Source organism: Pyrgilauda ruficollis, unplaced genomic scaffold (genome assembly GCF_017590135.1).
Source record: "Pyrgilauda ruficollis isolate IOZ18807 unplaced genomic scaffold, ASM1759013v1 scaffold14, whole genome shotgun sequence".
In the NCBI taxonomy this organism is placed as follows: Eukaryota; Metazoa; Chordata; class Aves; order Passeriformes; family Passeridae; genus Pyrgilauda; species Pyrgilauda ruficollis.
The window spans coordinates 7551109-7574065 of NW_024512543.1; the positions used below are offsets into that span (position 1 = coordinate 7551109).

The 22957-nt window shown below is 41.2% G+C and overlaps 1 protein-coding gene across 3 annotated transcripts in view; it reads right to left on the reverse strand.

Annotated features, from left to right (window-relative positions):
* The window catches only part of MAPKBP1 (mitogen-activated protein kinase binding protein 1), a 100256-nt gene that overhangs the window by 4980 nt on the left and 72319 nt on the right, over positions 1 to 22957 (reverse strand). The window contains exons 20-30 of one of the 3 annotated variants that reach the window (XM_041459849.1): positions 20452 to 20577; positions 13938 to 14086; positions 13187 to 13236; positions 12408 to 12644; positions 11255 to 11424; positions 9528 to 9673; positions 8955 to 9125; positions 7989 to 8067; positions 6146 to 6456; positions 4439 to 5347; positions 986 to 1071 (exon numbers count right to left, since the gene is read on the reverse strand). In XM_041459849.1, the coding sequence (XP_041315783.1) occupies positions 986 to 1071; positions 4439 to 5347; positions 6146 to 6456; positions 7989 to 8067; positions 8955 to 9125; positions 9528 to 9673; positions 11255 to 11424; positions 12408 to 12644; positions 13187 to 13236; positions 13938 to 14086; positions 20452 to 20577 (2434 nt within the window). Of the gene's footprint in view, positions 1 to 985; positions 1072 to 4288; positions 5348 to 6145; positions 6457 to 7988; positions 8068 to 8954; positions 9126 to 9527; positions 9674 to 11254; positions 11425 to 12407; positions 12645 to 13186; positions 13237 to 13937; positions 14087 to 20451; positions 20578 to 22957 lie in introns of all 3 variants that reach the window. The other 2 variants (XM_041459848.1, XM_041459850.1) reach the window with 2 other exon arrangements.

Sequence of the window (22957 nt, forward strand, 5' to 3'; positions counted from 1 at the left end):
TGCATTGGGGTTCAGATAGAGCACCAAGTAAGTAATTTTAGCCCTTTAGGGAAGTAAAGCCATAAAGACTTGCAGACCAATCAAGTCTACTTTTCTTCAACATTTGAGACTGCCCATTTGGACATATAGCAGGACATGCATCCAATACTCCCTAGCTGCACAAAATCCAGAGGCATTAGTCCAATAGGACAGAGATGGGAAACACATTTTTGGGCAGTGTTCCCCTTATAGTGGGCTTAAGGAGGTACTGTGTTTCCCAGCTGCAGCACGGGGCCACAGTCACTGGTCCCTCCTCTCTGCCAAATGCAGCTGGTCCCAGGAACACAGCAAGGTCAGAGAACTTATGCAAGTGCTGTGGCCAGAGCTGCGGAGGACCATGTGGCAGATGTTCACCATCAAAGTCTCACACTCATTGCAGGAGACCTGACAGATCAGTGCTAAGCAAAGAAACAAAGAGCTGTTATATTGCTCTGCATGTAGCTCTGGTCTGGAGGTGAGAGGGACAGGAGAACAGCTGCGTGTTCTTCTCACAGCTGGATTCCCATGGTATCCCACATTTGCTAATCCTTTTTCCAGACATCAAAGTCAAAGAACAGATGGGGTAATAAAACTCAAAGCTACTGTAATATTTCATATCCCTGAAATTCTGTATAACGGTTAAATAATTCCCTAATACTCCTTTGAAAAAGAGCATACTGTTATCCTCAGTTTACAGATAGGCTAAACAGACTGAAATTAATTTATTTGCTCAGAGTACCATAGCAAACCACTGGAAAATCCAAGAGCTGGAAATCAGGAGCTCCTGTATCCCTGGTTCAACTTGAAGGTGCAGTCAAGGGGACAGCCAGGCAGCTTGTATCACTGAACACACAGTCAAGAGAACACCTTGAGGCAGCAAGCACTTACACTCTGTGTAAGATGTCTGTGGGCTGTAAAGCCCAGCTACTGTACCAGAGTCCACGTGTGAGGTCACTCAGTCACTCACCCTGCGGTAGAGGTGAAGGGCTCTGCGCATGCTGTCCTGGAGCTCGGACACCACGTGCTCACACTGCTCTATGCTGATGCCCGACTCTGGATGGGGGAAAACATAAAAGCACAAGGTAAGGCACAGACACTCCACCATCCACAACCTCACAGTCTGGTAAGAAAACAGGTTTTTTAATACATATCTGAAAGAACATGCACACGCAACTTGTCATTCAATATTTAGGGCTGGTTTGAGCAAATTATTAAATAGACACATTCTGTATGAGCTTTCCTTCATACTAACTAGACATGCTGCTTGCTTCAAACACCCCTGTTTTTCCAGTCTTTAGACTCTCCAAAGTCAGCAATGTTTTTCCTCAGATTGCACATTTTTGTTACAGTCACAGTCACAGACTTACCCATGTGATTTCCAATTACAATTAAAGCCATGTTTGTATGAGGGCTTCCAGTGGCATGAGGGCCTGATCCAAGCCCTCTAATTTAGCTTCTACGTAGTTGGAAATCTACAAGCTTCCCCTCACACATCCTTCTGCACAGTGTATTAAAAGCACAGAGGATGATGGATTATACTGAATTATTGCAATGTTCTCTAGTGAGGACTGAGCTCCAGAAGAGCTGTGAGAGGCAAACTTAGTCAGAACAGAATTGCATTGCTGAGCAACCCATGACATACACTGCTGATACACCATAACCCAAAACTAAAAAATAAAAGCAAGCAACTGAAGGACAGATCTTCTGCCTGTCCCCACCAGGTATTATCTCGAAGACATGAGTTGAAGGCCTGCAATATTTATACAATAAACACTTTCATGAGTTAGACATAAACCAAGAACAAAGACATAGACACACAAACACAATCTTCAATTTGCAAAAGTCTGGACAAAGGACATTCAACTTTCTTTAGCTACCCAAGCCAAAAATTTTGTCACATTAGCACTGTTATTTCTGCAATTCTAAGAACACCATCTTTGAACAGAGTGGAGAGGACCTAAGCTAATTTTATTAATACATCTAGATGATGCATAAACAAATACAGTTAGAAAAACATCTACTTATACATAAACAAAAACATCTACAAAGAACAAAGGGGCATGAACAAATCCTTCCATCTGCATCCTTTGATCCTAAATCACCCGTGGAGTCTGAGGACAGTGGGCTTCAGTGCAATCCAAGATTCTTGATTTCTGCCCCCCTCCTTCCCTGTTTTTGTTTGAAACCCAGCTGTTTCTTCTCATTTCTCTTTTCTGGATTTCTCCTCTGATCATTGTTTTTGTGCTGGTCTCCAGCTCTGGGAGGCTCCAGTCAGGAGAAAGATCATAAAAACTGATATAAATGCTTAAGTAATAGGCATTTTCTGCCTCTCGGGTGTGCAGAGCAGAGCTCTTCAGAAACTAGCAGAGAATATTAAACACAGCAACAGTATTAAGCACATCTACAGCATTTTAACTGTAGATGTCAAAATGCTTTAATAACAACAATTAAATCTCTTTATTTGCAGCTGTTATACAAGCAGGGAATGGAACGACAGAAAAATTAAGTGAAGTCCAAAGTAGCAGTGCAAGTCAGAAGCAGAACAAGTCTCTATCAACCCTACAGTTTTCACCTAAACTGCCACATTGCGGTTCCCAGAAGCCACAGTAAGTTGTTCACAGCAATAGCCAACTTGGATCTAAACAGCTTTTCCAGCATCTACCACTAAAAATTTGGGAAATGTGGTCTGCAAGAAGCTTAAGGCTGACAGCTGCCTACTGAGAAAAAAAAAAAAATTGCAATCCACATGTTGTATCATTCTAAGTCACTAAAGGATGCTGTTAAATATTCTGTCAGGGTGTGCTATGTCTCGGGAGTTGTTAAAAAAAAAAAAAATCAATACTGAAAAAAAACCTTGCTCTTTATCTGTGCTACCTGTGTAAATTCTGCAAACTGACCAAAAACCATTTGCTATGTAGCTTGATTCACAAATCTAGAAGAGAAAACTCAGCCTAAAGAGCACAGACAACTACAATTCTGCTGTAGAATGTGATTCCACAGCTTCAGGTTGCATCTGATGCTAGAAGAAACCTTCCCCCTCTAGGGGGAGGGTTTGAAAATTTCAGTTGCACTCACTATTCTTCAAAGCAGCAACAGTGTGATAACTGCAGGTCCCTAAGACAAAACATCACATTTCCTGTTTTACATAATAGTGCTTCAATCTTAAGGTGTTTGATTCCTCTAGAAATGCAAAAAGAAAAATAACAGTGCATCAAAACCAGATTAAACCTTCTGCAATGTTTTGGTGCAGAAATGTTGTGCTTAACCATATTGTCTTGCGCCATTCTGATGAATGGTGCAACAGTCTGGCACCACAGAAGGTAATTGATCACAGGGTTACAGAGCTAACCCTTCTCAGATATGTGTAAGAACAACATAACAAAAGGGATAAAAGCTGTATAGCCCCTTAAGGTACAAGCTATCAGTGCAGTAGTTAACATTCAGCTTTCTAATGCACAGCTCAGAAAGGTGTATTTCCTTTCTGATTGTGACACAAAAGAAAAACCTCAGGAGATGTTATGGAACTAAACAGTGCCACAAATTCTGCCACTGGAGGTTTTCCTGCCTTGGAGGGCAGGATTTCTGCTTCAATTTGAACTTATCTGCTAGTTTTCATTTGATTGAATTACCTTAAACTGAGACCTGCAACAGATTTTAGAGCTGTTTTCAGCAGGTGAAAGTTTTTCATTTTGTACCTTTTTCTCCAAACTAGAGATAATTCAAAAATTAACTGCACATTTTTTATGTTCAAACCCTGCACATACTCAGTTTGCAGATGTGTCTTCAAAGAAGAGTGATAACAGCACAAAGACCTGCTTGAACTCACAGGTAGTTACATCAAGGAGCTCACTTGCATGAGCTTTATCTCATGGGAGAAAATTGTATCCAAACCCTTCTGGACCCTTTGCATATTAACAAAGGAAAGTTTGAGCTGCCTGGCATAACTTCACTGTCAGTATTATCTGTGCTTGCTTGGTTCTGCTAGCACATGTTGGCCTACATCTTCATTTGCTGGCCAAATATGCTCCAGGAGGAGGGTGGGGGATGTGACCTACACACTTCAGGAAATTCCCAGCTTATCAACTTTTAGCACTGACCACAAAGAAGTTTGAGCCCTTCAAACCTGAGGTTTGAGGGGCAATTTTACAGCTAAAATCATGTCAATTTTGAGATCTACAAAACCAGCTAAGAAGGACTGTCAGACATAAGACCCAGAGGAAAAGGAAACTAAAGATTGAGAAAAAGATGTTAGATTGAAGAAGAGTCTCACCATTGAGGGGATGGTTTATGGAACGAGACAGGTGCAGACAGGACGAGACAGGCCAGAAGCTGGACGTAAAGAAATGTGATGGGATCGTGAGGCGGTTCACAAAGACAGGAGACAGAAGGGGGAAGATAAGAGATGGGTATCCATGCACACCTGAGACCTGTGCCGAGGCAGTTATAGCTGTAGGAGACCTGGGCCTGATGGGGTCTAGTGGGCAAAGTCCAGGTTGGCTGTCTAGCACACAGGCGATGCCGGTGATCCGCTCCCTGCCCCTGGGCAGTGTGCTTTCAGGAGATCTTAGCTGCTGGCCCTCTGACACTTCCCTCAGTTTTAGACTAGTGACCCCTGGCTCATCCTGGCAATCTGTCCTTGAGACTGGATAGTCCACTGGGGTCTCCTTAGCAAGCCCTGTTGAGACCTCTCTACCAGGAACCAGAAACCCAGCAGTTTGATTCTCCCTCTTGGAGGTTCGGACCTCAGGAAAAGAGGGTTTCTTTTTAGAGGCCCCAGCAGGTGACTGTGGAGACTGTGGCTCAAGCAGTGTTTTTGTTTTGGTAGTGGGTGAGAAGGAGGCCAGTGTGGGTCTATCAGGCAATGGCTTGGGAATGTCAAGAATCAGATGTGCTCGGTTTGATGATGCCAACTTGCTGTGGAAGGACTTGGGAGATGAGCAGTTTACAACTGGCTGGAGTGCAGGTTTCACTGGAACATTTTCTTTCACTGGCAGCTTAATCTTCTCAGCATCTGATGTGGAACTAAATTGTGTCTTCTCTGTCACCGGAGGACTAGTCCTCCCATCAGTCAACATTTCAGTGGAGCAACCAAGGTACAGATTTTCCCCTACAGATATGCTCCTTGACATCTTAGCCCGGAAGCTGGTTGTGGGGTTCATGTAGGACTTTGGTTTTGCAGCCCTGACATCTTTGGCCAGCAGAGCACCAGATCCATCCATCTTCAACATACTGGCTGATAACACCCTGCAATTGTTAGGTCTGGGATCCTTCTCAACCAAAAGAGTCTGAGGACGCTGCTTGGCAGAGGATATCACTCCTGGACCCTTATCTGTGAAAATTAAACAGATAAACATACCAAAAATAGACAAGAGCCTGCAATGAATTCCTAAATTGGAATTTAACGTGGCTCAGCTCAGCCCCTGTGAGATGTGTACAAACATAACCACTAGTTCAGGTTAGTATCACCAAGCCTCAACAGCTTTCTTTTTTTGCCATCCCTCATCCTGCTCATTCTATGCTGCTTTCCTCATGAGAGAGATTTGTTCTTAAAGTCTATGGTCAGAAGACCTTGGACTACTGTGACTCTTAAGAGAGAGGCCAGAAGAAGCAGGCAAAAACTGATATATGCTGTTGTGGTGATCAGGTGGGCGGCTTTTTTGGTTTTTTTAAACAAACTTATTAATGGTTAGTAAGTTACTTGTTTCAAAAATAGAGCTATTTCACACAGTGGGCATGGATACAATAAGCTCTCTGTTACTGTCTCTTCCCTCTTTGTCTCCTCCCCACCCTGGGGAGCTTCAGTCTTAGCTTGGAGCAACCACCCACAGCAAGCGAGAATATTTTTGCAAATACTTCATTTCACCCTTGCCAGTGCTCCTCTCACAGATGCCAAACAAGTATCAGAGACTGATAATTAGAAGACCAGCATCTGCATTACAAATAAAAAATATTAAATCATATTTTAATTAATAATATTTAAAATATTTTCCCTTGACAGGCTAGGAGTTAGAAGACATGTAAAGCCTGTAGCTCAGAATGCAGAAAGACAAGCTTAATTTAAATCCTCCACTCAGATGTCCCCATTTCATTCTTGGCTTCATACCATCATTCCAACACGTGTCCTTACCCTCATGTACGAGGTCATGCACTGACTGTGCCTTCCTCATGACTGCATTCACAGGGCCTTCTGGAAAGGAGGCAATAACCCGTCCAGGAGCCATACCAACTCTGCTGGGCTCCAAAGCCGATCTGCGCTTTTTCTGCACATAGGTAGCTCGATTTGAATTTACATTCTCCAGGAGCTGGCTGTTCTCCGATGCATCACCAGGATGGCTGCTGTCATTTTTCAAAAGGTTTGGTGTAAACTGACTGGTCTGGGTTGGTGGCTCGATGGGCTTTGAAACCAGTGTCAGATTGGATGAAGAGAGTGACAATCGTCTAAAGAACACAATAAAGAAATCCCAGTTAAAACAAGTAAGTGTGTTCCCCTGGATAGACAGGAACATGCATTAAGTTTCTCTGGAATTAAGAACTCCTCCCTGTCTGGACTTTGAGTAAAAAATGCCCTAAGCTGTTACCACTTAATTCTACTCAGCCCTGCAAGCTCTGGTCTTCAGGCATTTGACTAGAGACTGTGCAATCACAGATAGCATTGGGTTGCTGTTTCCAGGGAGGACACCACAAAAAGTGAAGACAAAAGAGAAGGAAAAATTCCAGGCATAGGAAAGACTGGGCAAAGTCAGGTTTTTTCTCTCAGCTCACCTTACTAAAATTTAAATCTTTTCAATTCTAAGATAACCCTAAAAGGAAGTAAATATGCTTTCCTAACATTATAAAAGCATAATGACTAGGAAAGCTGGTCAGTATCTCCAAGAGGAAAGCCTCATTTCCTCTTCCTCTCCACTTCAGACAAACACAGTGGGCTTACTTCAGAAAGGAGGCAACTTCCTGTCTGGCATGTTTAAACAGCTGAACAGATTCAAAGCCCAGAGGTTTTCATAATCAAAAACTACCTCCCCTGTTACATCTTTAGAGCACCAGTGACTTCCTTCACTCATCACTGCAACTCTCCAGAAGTTTACACAATAGCTACCATTGGTTTTCTTCCCAAATATACATGAGTCAGACTAAGAAGCACTCCTGACAGCAGCAACAGCAGCTGAATATGGCAATAACAAACAAATTTCCCTACGATGCTGAATCTGGACACAGCTGGTGAACCGTAGATGATGTATTCAAATCTGCTTTATCCTATATAATGAAATTCCTTTGACCTTTTATGTTGTAATTTTAGAGGAATACAGGAGTATTTGTTTGTTCTAAAAATTTATGAACTCAAATCAACAAAAGCATTGATCTGATTTTTTTTTAATTTATTTGTTTTGTTGGGATTTTTTTTTTTTTAATAACAAGAAAAACAGCTTGCAGAGGCCTTTTGGAGTTCTTTAGGTTTGAGGGGTTTTTGGAAGAATAATATCCCTATGAGGCTTTTTATGAGACACCAGGACACCCTGTGAAGGCATGGGACTGAGAAACAAAGCTGAGTAAGAAAGGACTGTAAAACAAAGGAAAAGTTGACAAATCTACTTTCATTGTCCAAGCTGAATGAAATGCAAAAGAATAAACAGAGCATAAACAGTGAAGAGTAAATTAGATTATTAGTGATTCCTCCAACTTAATCAACCAAGGCATTAATCATGAAACAATTAAGCACGTTGTTGAAAGAGGGAAAAGAACAAACAATAGTGTTACATTAGAATAAACAGAACAGCTAAAGTGACCCAGGATAACTTGTCCAAATCACGAGCGTCTGCAAACAGCCTGCCAAGGGCTGTGCTAACACTTTGCTATGCCTAGACACACCAAGGCCAGAAGTTTGTTCAGCTATTTTCACCCAGAACCTAGCGTGAGACCTACTCATATTAGTATAAATACACAGACAGAAACACTCAAAACAAGCAGAGCCATACCTGAGAGCCGGGGACTGGGAAAGAAAGCGAGAGGAAATGCTGAGGGTTTCGGTTCTTTCCAGATTCCGACATGAGCCACCTAAAAATTTTGGTTAAAGGAAAAAGAAAAATGAGCAGTTTATTTACAGAGCATTCTCTGTAAATTTTTTTTATCATAGAGACTATCAAGTGTTCTCTTGACATCCAAGGGGATTTTTTTAAGCTAAAGCCACAGAGAATGAAATAATTGTATTTCCTTTGCCTTTAGTATTCTACTTAGATTACTCTGCCTTAAGCTGCTACTCTCCCTAAGGGTACGCCTCCTCCTTTTTTGCTTCCCTTTGTGTCCTATCCTGCCTATAGGACTGTGAGGCACTGGCATGAAGCAGAAAACAAACCCATCAAAGAGGAAAAAAATAAAAGGGGAAAAAAAATTAAAGGAAAGAAAAAAAGAACCCGAAAAACTCACATAGATGTTGCTGCCTGCAATCATTATCAATTCTAAAACGATATGCTTTGTTCTGGAGTTGGTGGATAAAGACAAACCAGCTCTTTTGCTACTCTGATGTCTCCTCTTATTCTCTCTCTCCACCCAGCTTTTCAGCCTTTTCTTTTGTGACACTGGCTATGCTTTGATGCACCACTAGAGGCCACTGCGTGTCACCTATGCAGGGGTGAATGCGCCCTCAATACCTTCCTTTACAGCAGGCAAAACCAGTCCGGGAGGAATGTAACAGCTCTTTAGGATTCCAGGGACAATACTTAACGCAAACTGACACAGAGCCCAATCTCATCTATACAAATTATCACACAGACCGATGAAGTTAACAGATGTCACTCTTCTTTAAGCCTCATACACCGTTTTCCATTTTTTCCATATACACACATCTATAAAAGCCTAGCAGAACTTGTAGCCTGTTTTGGTTTATACAGGGGAGAAATCAGGAGTGACCTTACAAAGTCTTCCCACTGAAAACAGAGATGTACCTTTTCCATCAGTGTTGCTCAGGGTCCCAAAATGCTCCTTGAGGAACTTTTCCTGATCAGGTATCTGAGGAATTTCTCCCTCAGGCATGCTAGTACCCACATCTTCCTCTCCTTCTTCTCCCTCCAGGTCTGAAACACCATCTACGCTCAGAGGTTCAGTGCCTTCAGAATCTGGGAAAAGGCAAAAAATCCCTAGTGCTGTAAAAACTAAATCAGAGTAACATTAGCCAAATTTAAAAAAAAAATCAACAAAGATGCTAAATTGAACCTAGAATGTTAAAGTCAGTCAGCATTACGTGCAGTAATTTTCTAATCTACCATATCTCACAAACAGCATAGCCTATGGCATAATAAACCTGCCTCCTTGGCTAGCAAGGTAAGAGAAAGCCAAAGGTGCACAAGGAAAGAAGGAAAGTGCACCAACTCCTGCTTCTACAGTGGCTTCGTTGAGGGGTCTGATCAAATGCTGCACTAAATCTGTACAGTAGTACCAGTGTGACTAAGGAGTGTGACCTCAGGTCAGCTAAGAGCTCACGTATAAATAAATACATTTATAATGGCTTTGCATCTTACCTTCGTTTGGATGGTCTGGGCTGGACAGACGACTGCTGCTGTAATCTACAGAGCAGGCACTGTCTGGACTGTGTTTGTCTGGGCATCCATTACTGTGATAACCTCTACAGAGCTTCCCATGGGGCAATGCTTTTACCTGGAACTCACTACAAGAGAGACAGGAAGATACAGCACTAGAAGAGGTACTTGTTTACATGTAAAGAAGCACATTTTAACTTTAATAAGGCCTTACCTGTGTTAGTAAAACCTTTTATTACAAATGTAAGGCTTTAAAGAGAAAAAGAAGTTGATTTCTCTCATCATAATACAGTACATTTTTGCATTTCATTAAGCTTGGACATGGAAGTCCCAAGGGGACTGTCTGATTTTCTAGGCGATGTCAGTTCCCATGATTACCAGGCACCAGCAGCACTCTGCTCTGGCTTGATTTCCAGCACAGGTGATGAACAAATGTAGAAGTTTACATGATGAAAAAGGGAGTAAAACTAGGCCTACACTTACATGAGAGAAACTCTAGTTTGCTATAGATTTAAGCACTAATACACTTTTTTCCCATGTTCATGATGCTTCTTTGGGCAAATTCTGTGATGCAAAATATACAAGATTCTGGCTTTGAGAAAGACTAATTTACTGAAGAACATCATACAAAAATACAATCTTGTATGAAAGGGTTACTGTTTTCTGTTGTGATTTCATGGATCTTGTTTTGTTAAATGTCACCAGCACTGTTCTTTTGCCTGATGCTTAAGGACTTCTGTTTTCCACTTTTTGAAATGCTTTGGTTTCAAATGTACTCCAAGGCAAGGTAGGATGCAGAAGTCAATCAACAGAACTGAATGGCAACTACCCATGGCAGCTCCCATATACTGTAAACATTGCCATGTGTACAGTCTGTATCCAACATCTCCAGAGGGTATCTCTTTCTTACATGATGGAAGAGCACATGGGTCTACTCTGTCCAAATGTTATTATCACAGAATTAAAAATGAAAAATAAGCTAGGCGAAACCTAGCAGCCTCAACTGTCAACTCTTGCTTGAAAGTCTGTCTGAAGCTATCAGCCCTGCTCTCTGTAACATGACAGAAAACAAAGGAAATTAAACAGCTACTAGCATCAGGTTAAGAGGGGAAGGGAAGAACAAAATTCAGGGAAGAAAAACAAAAGGGAGCACAGAAAAATTAAATTATGTCAAATTAAAACAGAAGAAACAGCAAAGGAATAAAAAAGATCTCCACTGTCTCCAATGTCCTTTTCAATTCCATCTGTATTGTGCAATTCATTCTATTTCCCATAGAAGAGTAATCACACACTAGGTTTGCTAAATTCTTGCCTAATTTTCATAAATAAGTGTTCTGTCATTTCTCCTGAGTAGGCATTTCACTGCTACATATGTGTCACTGTCAGTGAGTTTTCCAGCTTCCAAGTTTTCCCTTGCTATTTTCAACCCAGATAAGGGAGAAACCAAAAAGGCTACTCTCAAGTTGTTTACTCAACAAAAAAAAAACTTGGAGGAGACTGTTAATGCGCAGTTCCCTCAGAGGAAAATTATTTTAATGGTGCCTTCTTAGTTTCATATTCCTCTAGCATCCATCTGACATAAAACTCTCAAATAAACATGCCTGACATCAATTAGGCAGTAAATCAAGTCATCAAAGTTACCACACAAGCTGCAAGAAAACCAGAACAGAAACATCTGAGCCATGCACAGCAGAGAGCTTATTTTTAACCTGCTAGAGTCTGTGGGATGGATTTCATCTTGCTCAGGGTAGATTACACATTCCTCACTCTCAGAAGGTTCCAGTTCCTGAGAGAAAATCCCCTCTTCACAAGACACAAGCCGAATCACTTGGGGTCGCGCACAAGACCCATTATCTTGGGGAGGTATTGAGCTGCCAACCTGGTTTAATTAAAAAGAGAAAAAACTAGATTTTACCAGTGTTTTACCTTACATCAGCAAGTGCATCAATCAGCAAGTTACCTTACATCAGCAGGGCTAGAAAGTATGCATTGCAGCACAGAACATGTTCAGCAATCTGAGATCAGAAAACACAGCAATCCTATGTCTTTTCTGTTCCTTATTTACTAAACTTGTCAGACTGCTGCTGTACTTTTCTGGTTTGTTTCCTGTTTGCAATTCCCTAAAGTTCTTTGGTAAAGTACTCTTTGATCACACATCAGGAATGTAAGCCATGTGGCAGCAGGTTCTTCCATTACCTTCTATATACTGATCAGACAATTCACAAAACTGGGCCATTTCAGTTCAAAAACTGAATTACTGCACACAACAATCTGAATCCTGTTCTCAGTCACACAGTTATAGGGGAGAGAAAACTTCTAATGAAGCTAGGCACTGGACAGACTGCTACTGGAAAACAGGAAACTGGAAACTATTCTGAGGATGAGCAGACATTACTTGCTGTGACCCATCAATACAAAGATCAAAGAGAATTTACTCATCTAGCACAGCCAACAACTAAGGGCTTCATGTGAGCCGCATTCCAGTGGTTACTGGAGTCAAGAAACTGCATCCCAGCAGAGTAAGCTAACAGGTTACCAAGTTTTTCACACCTGTATCTCCAAGCTCAACTTCTCAGCTTGTTTTTGACATAGATATTCAAAGAGCTAAAAGAAAACATGAGGTCTTCCTGCCACTGAAGAGAAACCTTGACCACATAGGATCTCTGTGGTAAGACAGCAGAATCACACATTGCAGTATTAATTACAATAGTTATCTAATAAAGCTCTTCAAAAGTCATTTAGCAGACCTTTAACAATAAAAAGAATGGCCTCAGGTAGTAATAAATGTAGGTAATAACAAATAGATGCAGGACAGATGCACTCAGAGTGGGTTTCCCCTCCTCAGAGTAGTACTGGCCATACTTTGTTGATGAGCACAGGAAGGTCAGAGTGCTCCTCTCTGTCGTCCCCATTGCTGTTTTGAGACAGCGAGTCTCGACTTGGAGAACGGGAAGCGGAGAAGGACTCCAGCTGGCGCAGGTCAAGCATGGATTTCACAGTCATCTCTATGCTGCTGGTGGGCTGGGACCAGCGACCACGCTGCCGGGGCATCTTGCTCATTGGTGCCTCTGAGCGCTGCATTGCTGCTATCTCTTTGGCCTGAAGGAAATTAAAACACAGACTATCTTAGAGACTGAGTTTGGCTGATGGAAACACAGGAGAAAAAACACAAGAACCACAGAAAAACATAATTATGTCCATCTCAATAAAAGCCTCAAAACTGCCTAAGAGACAGCCTGAAAGGGCACCTTTAATCATAAAGCATGAAGTAAAAATGATACTTTTGTTGCTGCTTCTTGCACAATTGAACAGTTAAATGTTTTGCTCAGATCCAAGTATATGAACAGCTTCAGCACCACATGAGATTCAGATCCAAAGCAAAAAGACAAAAGCATACATCAGTCTTTTTCCATCAGATGTTAAAAATCCCAAGTACAGCTCTAGACTCCAAACACCCTAGTCTCTTAAACTAGGCCCTATTTTACCATCTCTAAATCATTCTTCATAGAGAGGCTTCTCAATAGTCTCCCACCACAGCTGCACCTTTCCCACACGTGCAAATGAAGTTTTTAATGTCTCTGGGAATTTCTCCTTCAGTTTCCTTGTAACAAGAAATACAACCCGAAGGTTTAGTAACTCACCCTCCTCATTTCCCACTGGGAAAGACTTCTTGAGAGGGTAAGGTCTGGATCTGCAACAGTAAAGAGATACGCACCTAGTTGACATCCTGGCCAGCAGTCCAGCTTTTGAACAACCTCTTACTTCATCTTTCAACAAAGGCAGTATTCCTACACCTTTTGAACCACTGTCAACACACACTTTCCCACTGACTACCCAAATCATTGTATCAAAATTTTATTGGAGGCACAGTTTTATGTAAGATTTCCATTATATCAGCAGACCACTGCAGAACACTTGCCACAGTGCAATGCCCTCCCAAAGGCTCGGGAAAAAAAAACACTGTACCATCTGTGGTAAAAATATGTCAAATTAATAACAGCAATCCCTACTGTAAGTTTTATCAGACATCTCTAAAATCCTCTCTTTTGAGGAGATCTCTTGATCTCTTTTGGTTTCTGCAGAATTTTAATAGCTTGTAGACCCCAGCCCATAAAACTAATTTAAAATTTCTTTAGCCAGTTGGAACTAGCAAGAAACTTGCCAATTTAACAACTGCATTTCTAGACAGAGAACTCTGAAATGCACCCCTTTTTGGACGCAGGAATGGGTAGCTCCATATTACCCATTCGTATCTATCCATATGCTTCTGCTTTGGCCTCTCTCTTTCTGCCCATACCTTGTTATCCCTAAGCCAGTGTCTCTCATCTTGTCCTCCCTTCACATCCATGCCATTTTCCTCCAGCTCTGCTCATATCCCTCTCCCATTTATACCTGAGTCTCTCTCAGTGTTGCAGTTGGACTGAATATGGAAAGATTGCAGCCCTCGTAACTCGTCTTCATCATTGCCTTCATCTTCACCATCCTTATCGCTGTCTGATGAGAGTGCAGGCACAGAGGACAGGGCAGAGATGGACTCATGCCTGGAAGGCAGGAATTAGGAGTATTATGGTTTATGCACGAACTGACCACCATTTCAATCCTTTCACCAGTTCTCTACCTTATCTCCACCCATATTCAGGAGGCTGCCTCAACTTTCTCAAACAGCCCTTGTTCTAGCACAGCCCACCTCTGAGAAACGGGGCAAGCTAAACCCTGCACAAAGATGTGCAGACCCTGCCACAACAATGGAAGGCTGACGGAAACCAGAAGTAAACAAGTGTGAGAAAGTCAAATGGAATGAAACTGGGCCTTCCATTTCAGACTCTGCCAATTGATAAGGTCAAGATGGGAGATTATATTTGAAAGGCAAATATTTTTCCCACCCTTAAGCATTTCTTCTCTGGAACAGATTTACACATCAAAAACGTCAGAGATAGACTCTGTTTGAAAGTAATTTGGTTTATAGCACATTATCCCATAAGAGACAGGTTCATTTCAAGGATTGCTCCAGGCAGACCCTGAAAGCACAGCCCACACACTGTAAGAGCACCATGCTAACTATTTTAACTTTCAAGCACAAGGATCATGTGAAACATATCTTGTGCAGATCTTCGGTTTAAGTAGATCAAGGCATGTTTTACCACACACACCTCAGAGGCCCTCCCAGCATAGAATTGCCCACCACCAATCAAAGACACTCAATAACATCAAATTTTACTCTCCCTCCTTCTTTTCCTCTTCCCTTTCCTCTGCTCATTCCTTCAGTCCACAGAATCAAATGAACAAATAAACTTTTGGACAATAATTGAAGAAAGAAGAATCTCCAACAAATACATTTGAGTAGTCCCCACTCCATGGCCTAGAGCTAGAGTGCCAAACTCATCATAAGTGACATTTATAGGATATTAATGGTGAGTGTTAAGTGCCAAGCATTATTCATGAAATAAAAATAGCTCATCCACCAAATACAGAGCAGTCTGGCGAGGGATCAACTTCTCCTGCAGCTGACAGATCACAGGCAGTATTGAAACATGGTAAGAAGCAGTTAAGGTATTTTAATCTTTTCTCTTCCTGTGTAGTGGCAGAACATCAATTTCTATTTCATTAGAAGTAATAACTATTCAACCATTTCAGATGAGCTTTGAAGTGGTCTGGCAAAAAGAAAAGTGAAACTGACTGTAGCCTGCAGAGTTCTCAAGTGAAAAAGTTTCATTTTGGTCATCCACATCTTCTTTTGACATTTGAGTTTGTCAGTCTCTTCATCTTTTCTACTGTCTCCTTGTATGCTCATCTTGCCACTCTAAGGTTCTTGTGTCTAAGCAGGGGAACCCTGACAAAGCCCAAGCACCACAGTATCTTTGAGGTTATGCCATGTTTCATCCTGTGATATATATATATATTAATTACATTTATTCATGGTAGGCAATATTAACTTCGTATCTGTAATTTTGATACCATCCTTCTGCTTGTGTATATCATGGCTGTTTGAGGAGTTTATTGAGACAGAAGGGTTGGATTATTAGACCTTTAAACATCTAGCTGGTTGAATACCTTACAATGATGAGGTGATATGGCAAGGCAAGATTATGGGTTTGCCAAGCTCCTATGTGTACTGCCATTGGTGTAAATGGAGAAGGGAGGATTGCCATCCATGTATTTTACATTACAAATAGAAAGATGGCCCCTGTCCATCAGACAGTGACTGAAAAAATTGGTGAGGGGGGACTAAGTATGTTCCAGTGTCCTTAAGATAGCAGAGTAAGAGAATGCAAAACATTTTGGAAGTCAGATGGGGTTTTTTTCATACTTCACAGGAAGCGATAAACAAGTTATGAAGTAATATAATTGATAGAAACATAAGGTTATCTTGCATTATCCCAGCAAAAATTCATGCACCTCTTCCACATCCTTCTTTTTACAACTCAAGTATGCTTTTCAAACGCAGTTCTGTAACTTGAAGGGAGACAGATGAATGAATGATATTTTCAAAATGACCCTAGGTCCCTGACTTGAAACTGAGATACTCCTGAAATGAAACCTCAGTTCACAAGGTCTTGAGTGTTTTAACTGCTGTTCTTGCCCAAGTCAACCCTTCTATTCAGACTTCATTATTTCTCCTTTCTTTCCCTGCCTTCCCCCACGTACTGTGGATTTTCTCCTAAGCCCCCTGTTGCACACATCTCCTCAATACTCGTCCTCAGTACTTTTTCATGCTTAGATGGGAGTCAGTGTAATGTAGAATGAGTTCTCAAGCACAGAATCTGTTTCCAAATAAGCACAACATGACAGCATTTTGAAAATTAATGAGTAAGACTTCTGGGGTTTGCTGAATTCCTCCCAAGAGCCAAACCCTAAAGCATCATTATACCAGAATGAATGTTTCAGAGTAGCTATTCCAGAATAGCATGTACAGACATGTCCAATTCTCAAGATCCACGTGACTCAGAGCAAGTGTTTCAATTGTAATTGTTCATCATCTTTGCTGAGGAACTACCCATTCTAGCATCATAGAATCACAGAATCATTAAGGTTGGAAAAGACCTCCAAGACCATCAAGTCCAACATTTGACTTAATATCACCATGCCCAACTAAACCATATCATGGAGTGTCATGTGTACTGATTTTTTAACACTTCATGGAGTGGTGACTCAACAATTTTCCCTGTTGGAATAGGGACCCTGTTCCAATGCTTAACCACTCTTTCAGTGAAGAAACTTTTCCTAATGTCCAACATGAACTTTCCTTGGCACAACTTGAGGTCATTTTCCCTTGTTCTATTGCTAGTTGCCTGGGAGAAGAGGAAAACTCCCAGCTCACCACAACCTGGATCTTGTTCTATACAGAGCAGCAGTGCCAGTTGCTCTTCAGCTCCCAGTTTTGAAGGGTCAGACAGTACAGAGTGAATGGAAGGAAGGACCTTAAATTAGGTATAGACTTAAAAGTGCCACATGTCATTATGGAGTTCTAGTATTCAGACATCTGATAATAGGTACTCTGTATGCTTTTGTATGACCTGAACCCAACCCTGTTTTGCTTTCTCAAAACAAAACAAAGCAGACAAGAATGGCAACTATCCATTTAAAGAGGTATGTCATCAGCATTCCCACTCTGATCTTGTGCTACTTAAACCCTCAGCTTTAGGGACATATTTATCAAACTGTAACATCCTGTATGGTAGGTATCACCAGCAGATTATATCCTCCTGTCTCCCCCTCAAATGCTGAAGTGTTTTAAAAGGAAAGTTATTTGGCTTTTCCCCACAGAAGGATCACAGTGCATGGACTTCAGTTTCCCTAGTGTTACAATTACACTAGTTCATCACAGACTGAGGTGCCATTTCTGATAAGTTATCAAAAGCCTGCCCCATTCTAAGCCCTGGAAACAACACAGCTTTCCTGGACTGGACAAGACCCACTGAGAATTTGATAAGGAGCTCTTCTTTCTGAATATTTCTGACAGCACACAGTACTTCTTCAGTGTATATATATAATTTTTAGACAATTTAATTTGGATAATATTTTTTTCTCCTGCTATTTATACTGAAGAGTCAAGGAAAGCCACAGATAAAGTGATTTTTAAAACATGACTATAAGCCCTGCTAACATTACACAGTAAAATCAGCTTAAAACTTGAGACAAGCTTTTCTAAACTATAAATGCATACTTGGATTAAAACCAAAACCCTACTAAATGACCTTTACATGACTCCTTCACTGAAAATATAAAAGCCTTAAAACCAAAATGTATCAGCAATATCAACTGAGTACAAGTTCTATTATCCCAGACTATCAAAGCTCCTCATGTTCAGGAAAAAAACACACATCTGCAATTACCACAACCAGAGGCAGAACTCAAAGGCTCTCAGGCACACTATGAAGGACTGTGGGTCATACAGGTCAGAGCAATTCCAAGGTAATACAATGTCCCATAAAGGTGAGTCAGAGAAATCATTCAGAGGAGAAACTTTAGTCTCTAAAAATTTTTGGAGGGACTGAAAATGCTGGGACACTTCATGTCAGAGAACAGGTTGGATAAAGAGAGGTTATGAAAAAGGTTTACAAAACCATGGGCACTACCAATAGCTGGCTGCAGAACAAAAGATCACCAGAGCTCACAATATTCAGAAGCAAAGGACTTTCAACAAAACTAGTAGGAATGTGCTTTAAGAGACAAAACAGTCCTTCTTTCCACAGAGAGCAGTGAACTCCAGGAACATGTCACCAAAGCAGGCTGCAGAGGCAGACAATATTATGAAGTTCAAAAAGTATTTATACAAACTCAGTGGACAATTGGTCCATGTTCAGACAGTAAAGCAAAAAGGTAGAAATGTACCTCCTAACATCCCTGATGTAACAATGGAGCATGAGGCAAATTGACCACAAAGGTTCATACAGCAAGGCTCACAGAGTGTCTCACTAAATAGCATCTTCCATTGCCACAGTCACAGGCAGAATACTGGGCTTTGTGGAGCACTGGTTTGACCCAAAAAGGCATCTTCTGTGCATTTACACTGCTGATGTTACTCAGGGTCAATTCCTACCCTGAGAGTTGCAACTGGATAGACTATCCTGAATTGGAAATCTTCATCTCCCATTGTCTCTCAGACCAATTTTGTTACTCCAGCATTTTTTTGATTATTCATCCTGCAATACACTCATACCATAGAACTAGCAGAAAGTGTTACTTCCCCCACCAAATTCTAGCAATACTGCTCTAAAGGAGATCTAGTAGAACAAATGGCTTATCACAAGGCAGGAAGCTTTCTCATACTACTGCCAATCTTTTGAGACAACAATTTTACACCACAAGTTGCAACTCAACTCTCGACTGCAACCTATACAGACAGGCTTTGGAAACAATCAGAACAGGTACAGGGCACCTAGAAAACAAATCTCACTCAAGTTCATTAGTTTTTCTTCTCCCACCTCAATAATGCTGGTCCACTAGGTTCTTCTTCCATTGTCAGTACCAATCCAAAATGCTCTGGGAATTATGTCTTTGCTGATCTCCAGTGACCACAGCGGACAATCAACACTGAAAACAAGCTTTCCAAGCTGACAAGTAGATTGCAGGCTTGCAAAGAGGTTACCAAACAAGTTTACTGAAGTTCTGGGCTTGGCGTGGCACTAGCACCGCCCTTTAGCAAGCGTCTGTGATGGAAACAAGTATCACCTCACAGGAACAGGACTGGGATTATCTGTCACAGGCTGAGCCTCTGTAGGGTAAGGCTGCAGCTGCTGGAATAATAGAGAGACTGCTATAAAAAGCACATTGCTTGACAGATCCAGAACTTTGGCTAGAAAAAAGGCTTCCTGAGTTTTCCCAGGATCGTTACCAAAAACACTTACTAGACAAGACTCACTTCAGGAATGAGCAGATCAAGACTTTCCAAAACAAAACTGTGTAGACAGACTTGTTACAACATTGCTTGCTCCCAAAGGGAGTGGGAAAGTCCTCATGACACTCAACAACCAGTGTGGTAATTCCTCCTACACTTTGGTACTTTTATATCCAGGACTCCATGTGTAGTCATTTGGGACATAGGAACCAAAAAATCTGCATTTACCCTTTTTTCCCCCACTGTGATCTCATAACAGGTTACAGTCCAGCTAGTCTCAGTTACTTAAAAACTACAGAGAAACCAAACACATTAGACTAATAATCAAAAATACCCTGTCACTCTTGCTCTGTTTAAAAACAGAAGCACCACTTTTAAAAGAAAGGTCACTAGATAAATTTAGATCTATTCAGCTTGTAGGCTGCAGTAATTTGTTTCTAGATATGTTGTTTACCTAGCAAAAAATAGTATTATTCAGCTAGCAAGAGCTTTTCCCATTTAATTTATGTTTGTATTTATTATTCATATTATAATTATTTTAGCTGAGTTTTTTTTCACAGCCTCCAGAAAACAGTTAACAAAGAAACAGCAAAAGTGTAAGGATTCTTAGAATTATGATCAACATAACCAATTCATAGAGCTCACAAGTATACTTCAGTACTGACACCACAGAAAACAACCTTTAAGTTACATTCAGCTTAGATCTAGAGAACTTTACTCATGAAGGATCACAGCTTCCCTGGTGGAATTCTGTGTACCATCTTCAGTATTCCTAGGTGAACTGCTTAATAAAGTTTCTGACCACATCATTAAACTAAATTAAGACACAAGAGGCATTGCATACATAGTGCAATCAGTGAAGGAAACTAAGTCTGTCTGGAAGATCCCAGTCAGGTTTCTATATCCAAAGAAGCAGGGTACAAAACCAAATTCAACAGAGGAATAAGAGAACTTTTGGAAGAACACTATCAGTGAAGACAACGAAAACTTTACAGTTGAATCCCAGCGCCACACTTTCACATTCCACCTTACACAGCCAGCCACATGTTCTCAGTCTGCTCTGCTCACCTCATGAGTCCAGCTGCCTTGTGAGGAGGAGACTTCTCCGCCTGCTTCCCTCTCTGTTTCATGTCCGACAGGCGCTGCCGCATGTTGATGGTCATCTCTGAGCTCAGACGCCAGATGAAGATGCAGCTGAAAGAGAGAAGGGTGAGACTGGGATCAAGTCTCAGTTCAGTTTATTGGTACTAATTTCCACTGCAGAGCCAAACAAGAGCCCTTCTGTCTGTGACAGAGATACACATGCAGAAACAGCTTCACAGAAACTCAAGTCCATCACAAGCCTCATGATGAAAGGGTTAAACCTGCCTGTCAAAGCCTCCCTGTGAGTGAGAGCAACTGCAGAGATATTTACACAGACTCATTTCTGATCCTATACCTCTGACCAGCTGCTGAAGGAAATGCCATAATAAGTCCCTTTGTGGTCAACAGGGTAAACGGAGCCTACAGATGTCTCTTGCATCCTCTAACAGTGGCTAAGCTGAAGTCTCTGATTGCCTCTACCCCTAAAGGCAAGGCCTTCCTAATGCCCACCATCCCATGGAGTCTCTGTGCAGTACTAACAGTTAAGCTCATGTGGAAGTACTTTATGCAGCAGGGCGCTTCTAATGTTTTACTTGGGACTCCCTATAGGACACTTGCACAGAATTTACACAGCCATTAGCTCAGCTGGTCAGAGCACAGTGCTAATAACAACAAGGCCATGGGTTCAATTCCTGTATGGGCCACTCATTTCAGAGCTGGATTTGATGAGCCTTGTGGGCCCCTTCCAATTCAGAATGTTCTGTGAAATATGCTGTGAAATTTAACTGAATTTGGTCAATGAACTCAAAAGCATTTGAGAGAAAGAAACCAACAATGAGGTTTCATTTCATTAATTTCTTCAGAAATTCAGCATAAAAAATATTCCACATCACATTAAAGAATACTGTATCTCATCTTCAGCTATTAGAAAGTAAAATGAGCAGCACTGTCTTTGAAATTTAACCTCAGTGCTAACTAATTCTTTTCATCTCAGTCATCTTTCCTGTCTAGCTGGGCATACCCACGCTGATGTAGAAACAGAGACGGTGCTTTGGCTATCACTTATAAAATCTTGCATCCTAATTTGGAATCCAAAGAGGATTTAATTCTCTTCAAGACCCATCAGTGCCAGTAGACTCATGGGTACTCCAATACACAGAAGATTTTTCAATGATTGAATTTTCCTTCTCTCTTGATAGAATGTAAACATTAATTTGCTTTGCCATTTTGAACAATGACCATGAACTTTGGTCTCCCTGACCTGAGGCAAATGTCAAAAGTGCCAGGATCCTGAATACCCGAATCTTCATTTTTGCTCTCTCATGAAAAAAAACAATTTGAAAGGCTTAAATTTCCATATCACACAAAAAAAAAAAACCCATAATATCATTTTTGCAGTCTGTGGAGATTTTAAGGCAAAACTAAAAATTTCCTTCTTGTTCCCAGTGCCATGCTCAGGAGCATCATACCCAGCTACTGAAATCACATACAGACACTTTGCATTGCCTGTGAACACACTCTCATCCTCCCAACTGGAGCTTTTCAACCAGGAGAAAGGGGTGAGGCACTGTCTGGGAACCATGGCAACCCAAGGCAGCCAGCTGTTTCCCCTCAAGGAGCAGCTCTCTCCAAATAACAGCAACCATAATGAAATGGAGGAAACAAAATTCTGAAAGCAAATCTGGCTTGTACATTTATCTCATCCCCACAGTTATCAAACTTAGACAAGCAGCAAACAACCCAAGCCTGTGAATACATTAGCATCCAACACAACCTCTGCAGAAGCAAGCACCCACCTATCCCTTTTGCTAGGGTTGGGGAGGGGATTTTGTTTTGGTTTTTCTTACCTTGTATTATTTTCCTCACATGAATCTCACAGTCCTTGTACCCTTTCTCGTCCCTGTTTTTCTCTCTATTCTCAGCTCTACTCTTCGCTGTGTGTGAACAGACTATGTTCCCTGTTCTCCTTTGAAAAAGATGCTTTCTCATCTTACAGCAAACTTCTTCAGGAATCCTTTCCTCATTTCTCATCCACCTCCTGCATACCCTTAGTGAAGAAAATGACCCTTTTGCTCATGGAAATGTCAACAAAAGAATGTGCACTAAATCACAAGGATCACTGGGGACTTCAAACCTTCCATGTATCTGGAATTTGTCAGAAGTTCGCAAGAAAAGGACTCTCTTCCCGACAACTTTTGTCCCTAGTCTATTTAAACACATGAAAGAGGAAAATGAAATTATTTCTTTATTACTGAAAGACAGAAACAATCAACTGATGACACATAAGGTGATATATCGTATGTTCTACAATAACTGACTCTCTAAAACCCTCTTTCCAATTCAATTGTGTTTTATTAATTAAAGAAAAAAAAAAGAGAGAGAGAGAGAATCTGTGTTGCTCTGAACTTGCAATAGCATTCCAGGAGCCATCTTTCTCAAAGGAAAAATTTTATTCAGCTCAGCTGATTTAAGCATTCACTGACTTCAGAAA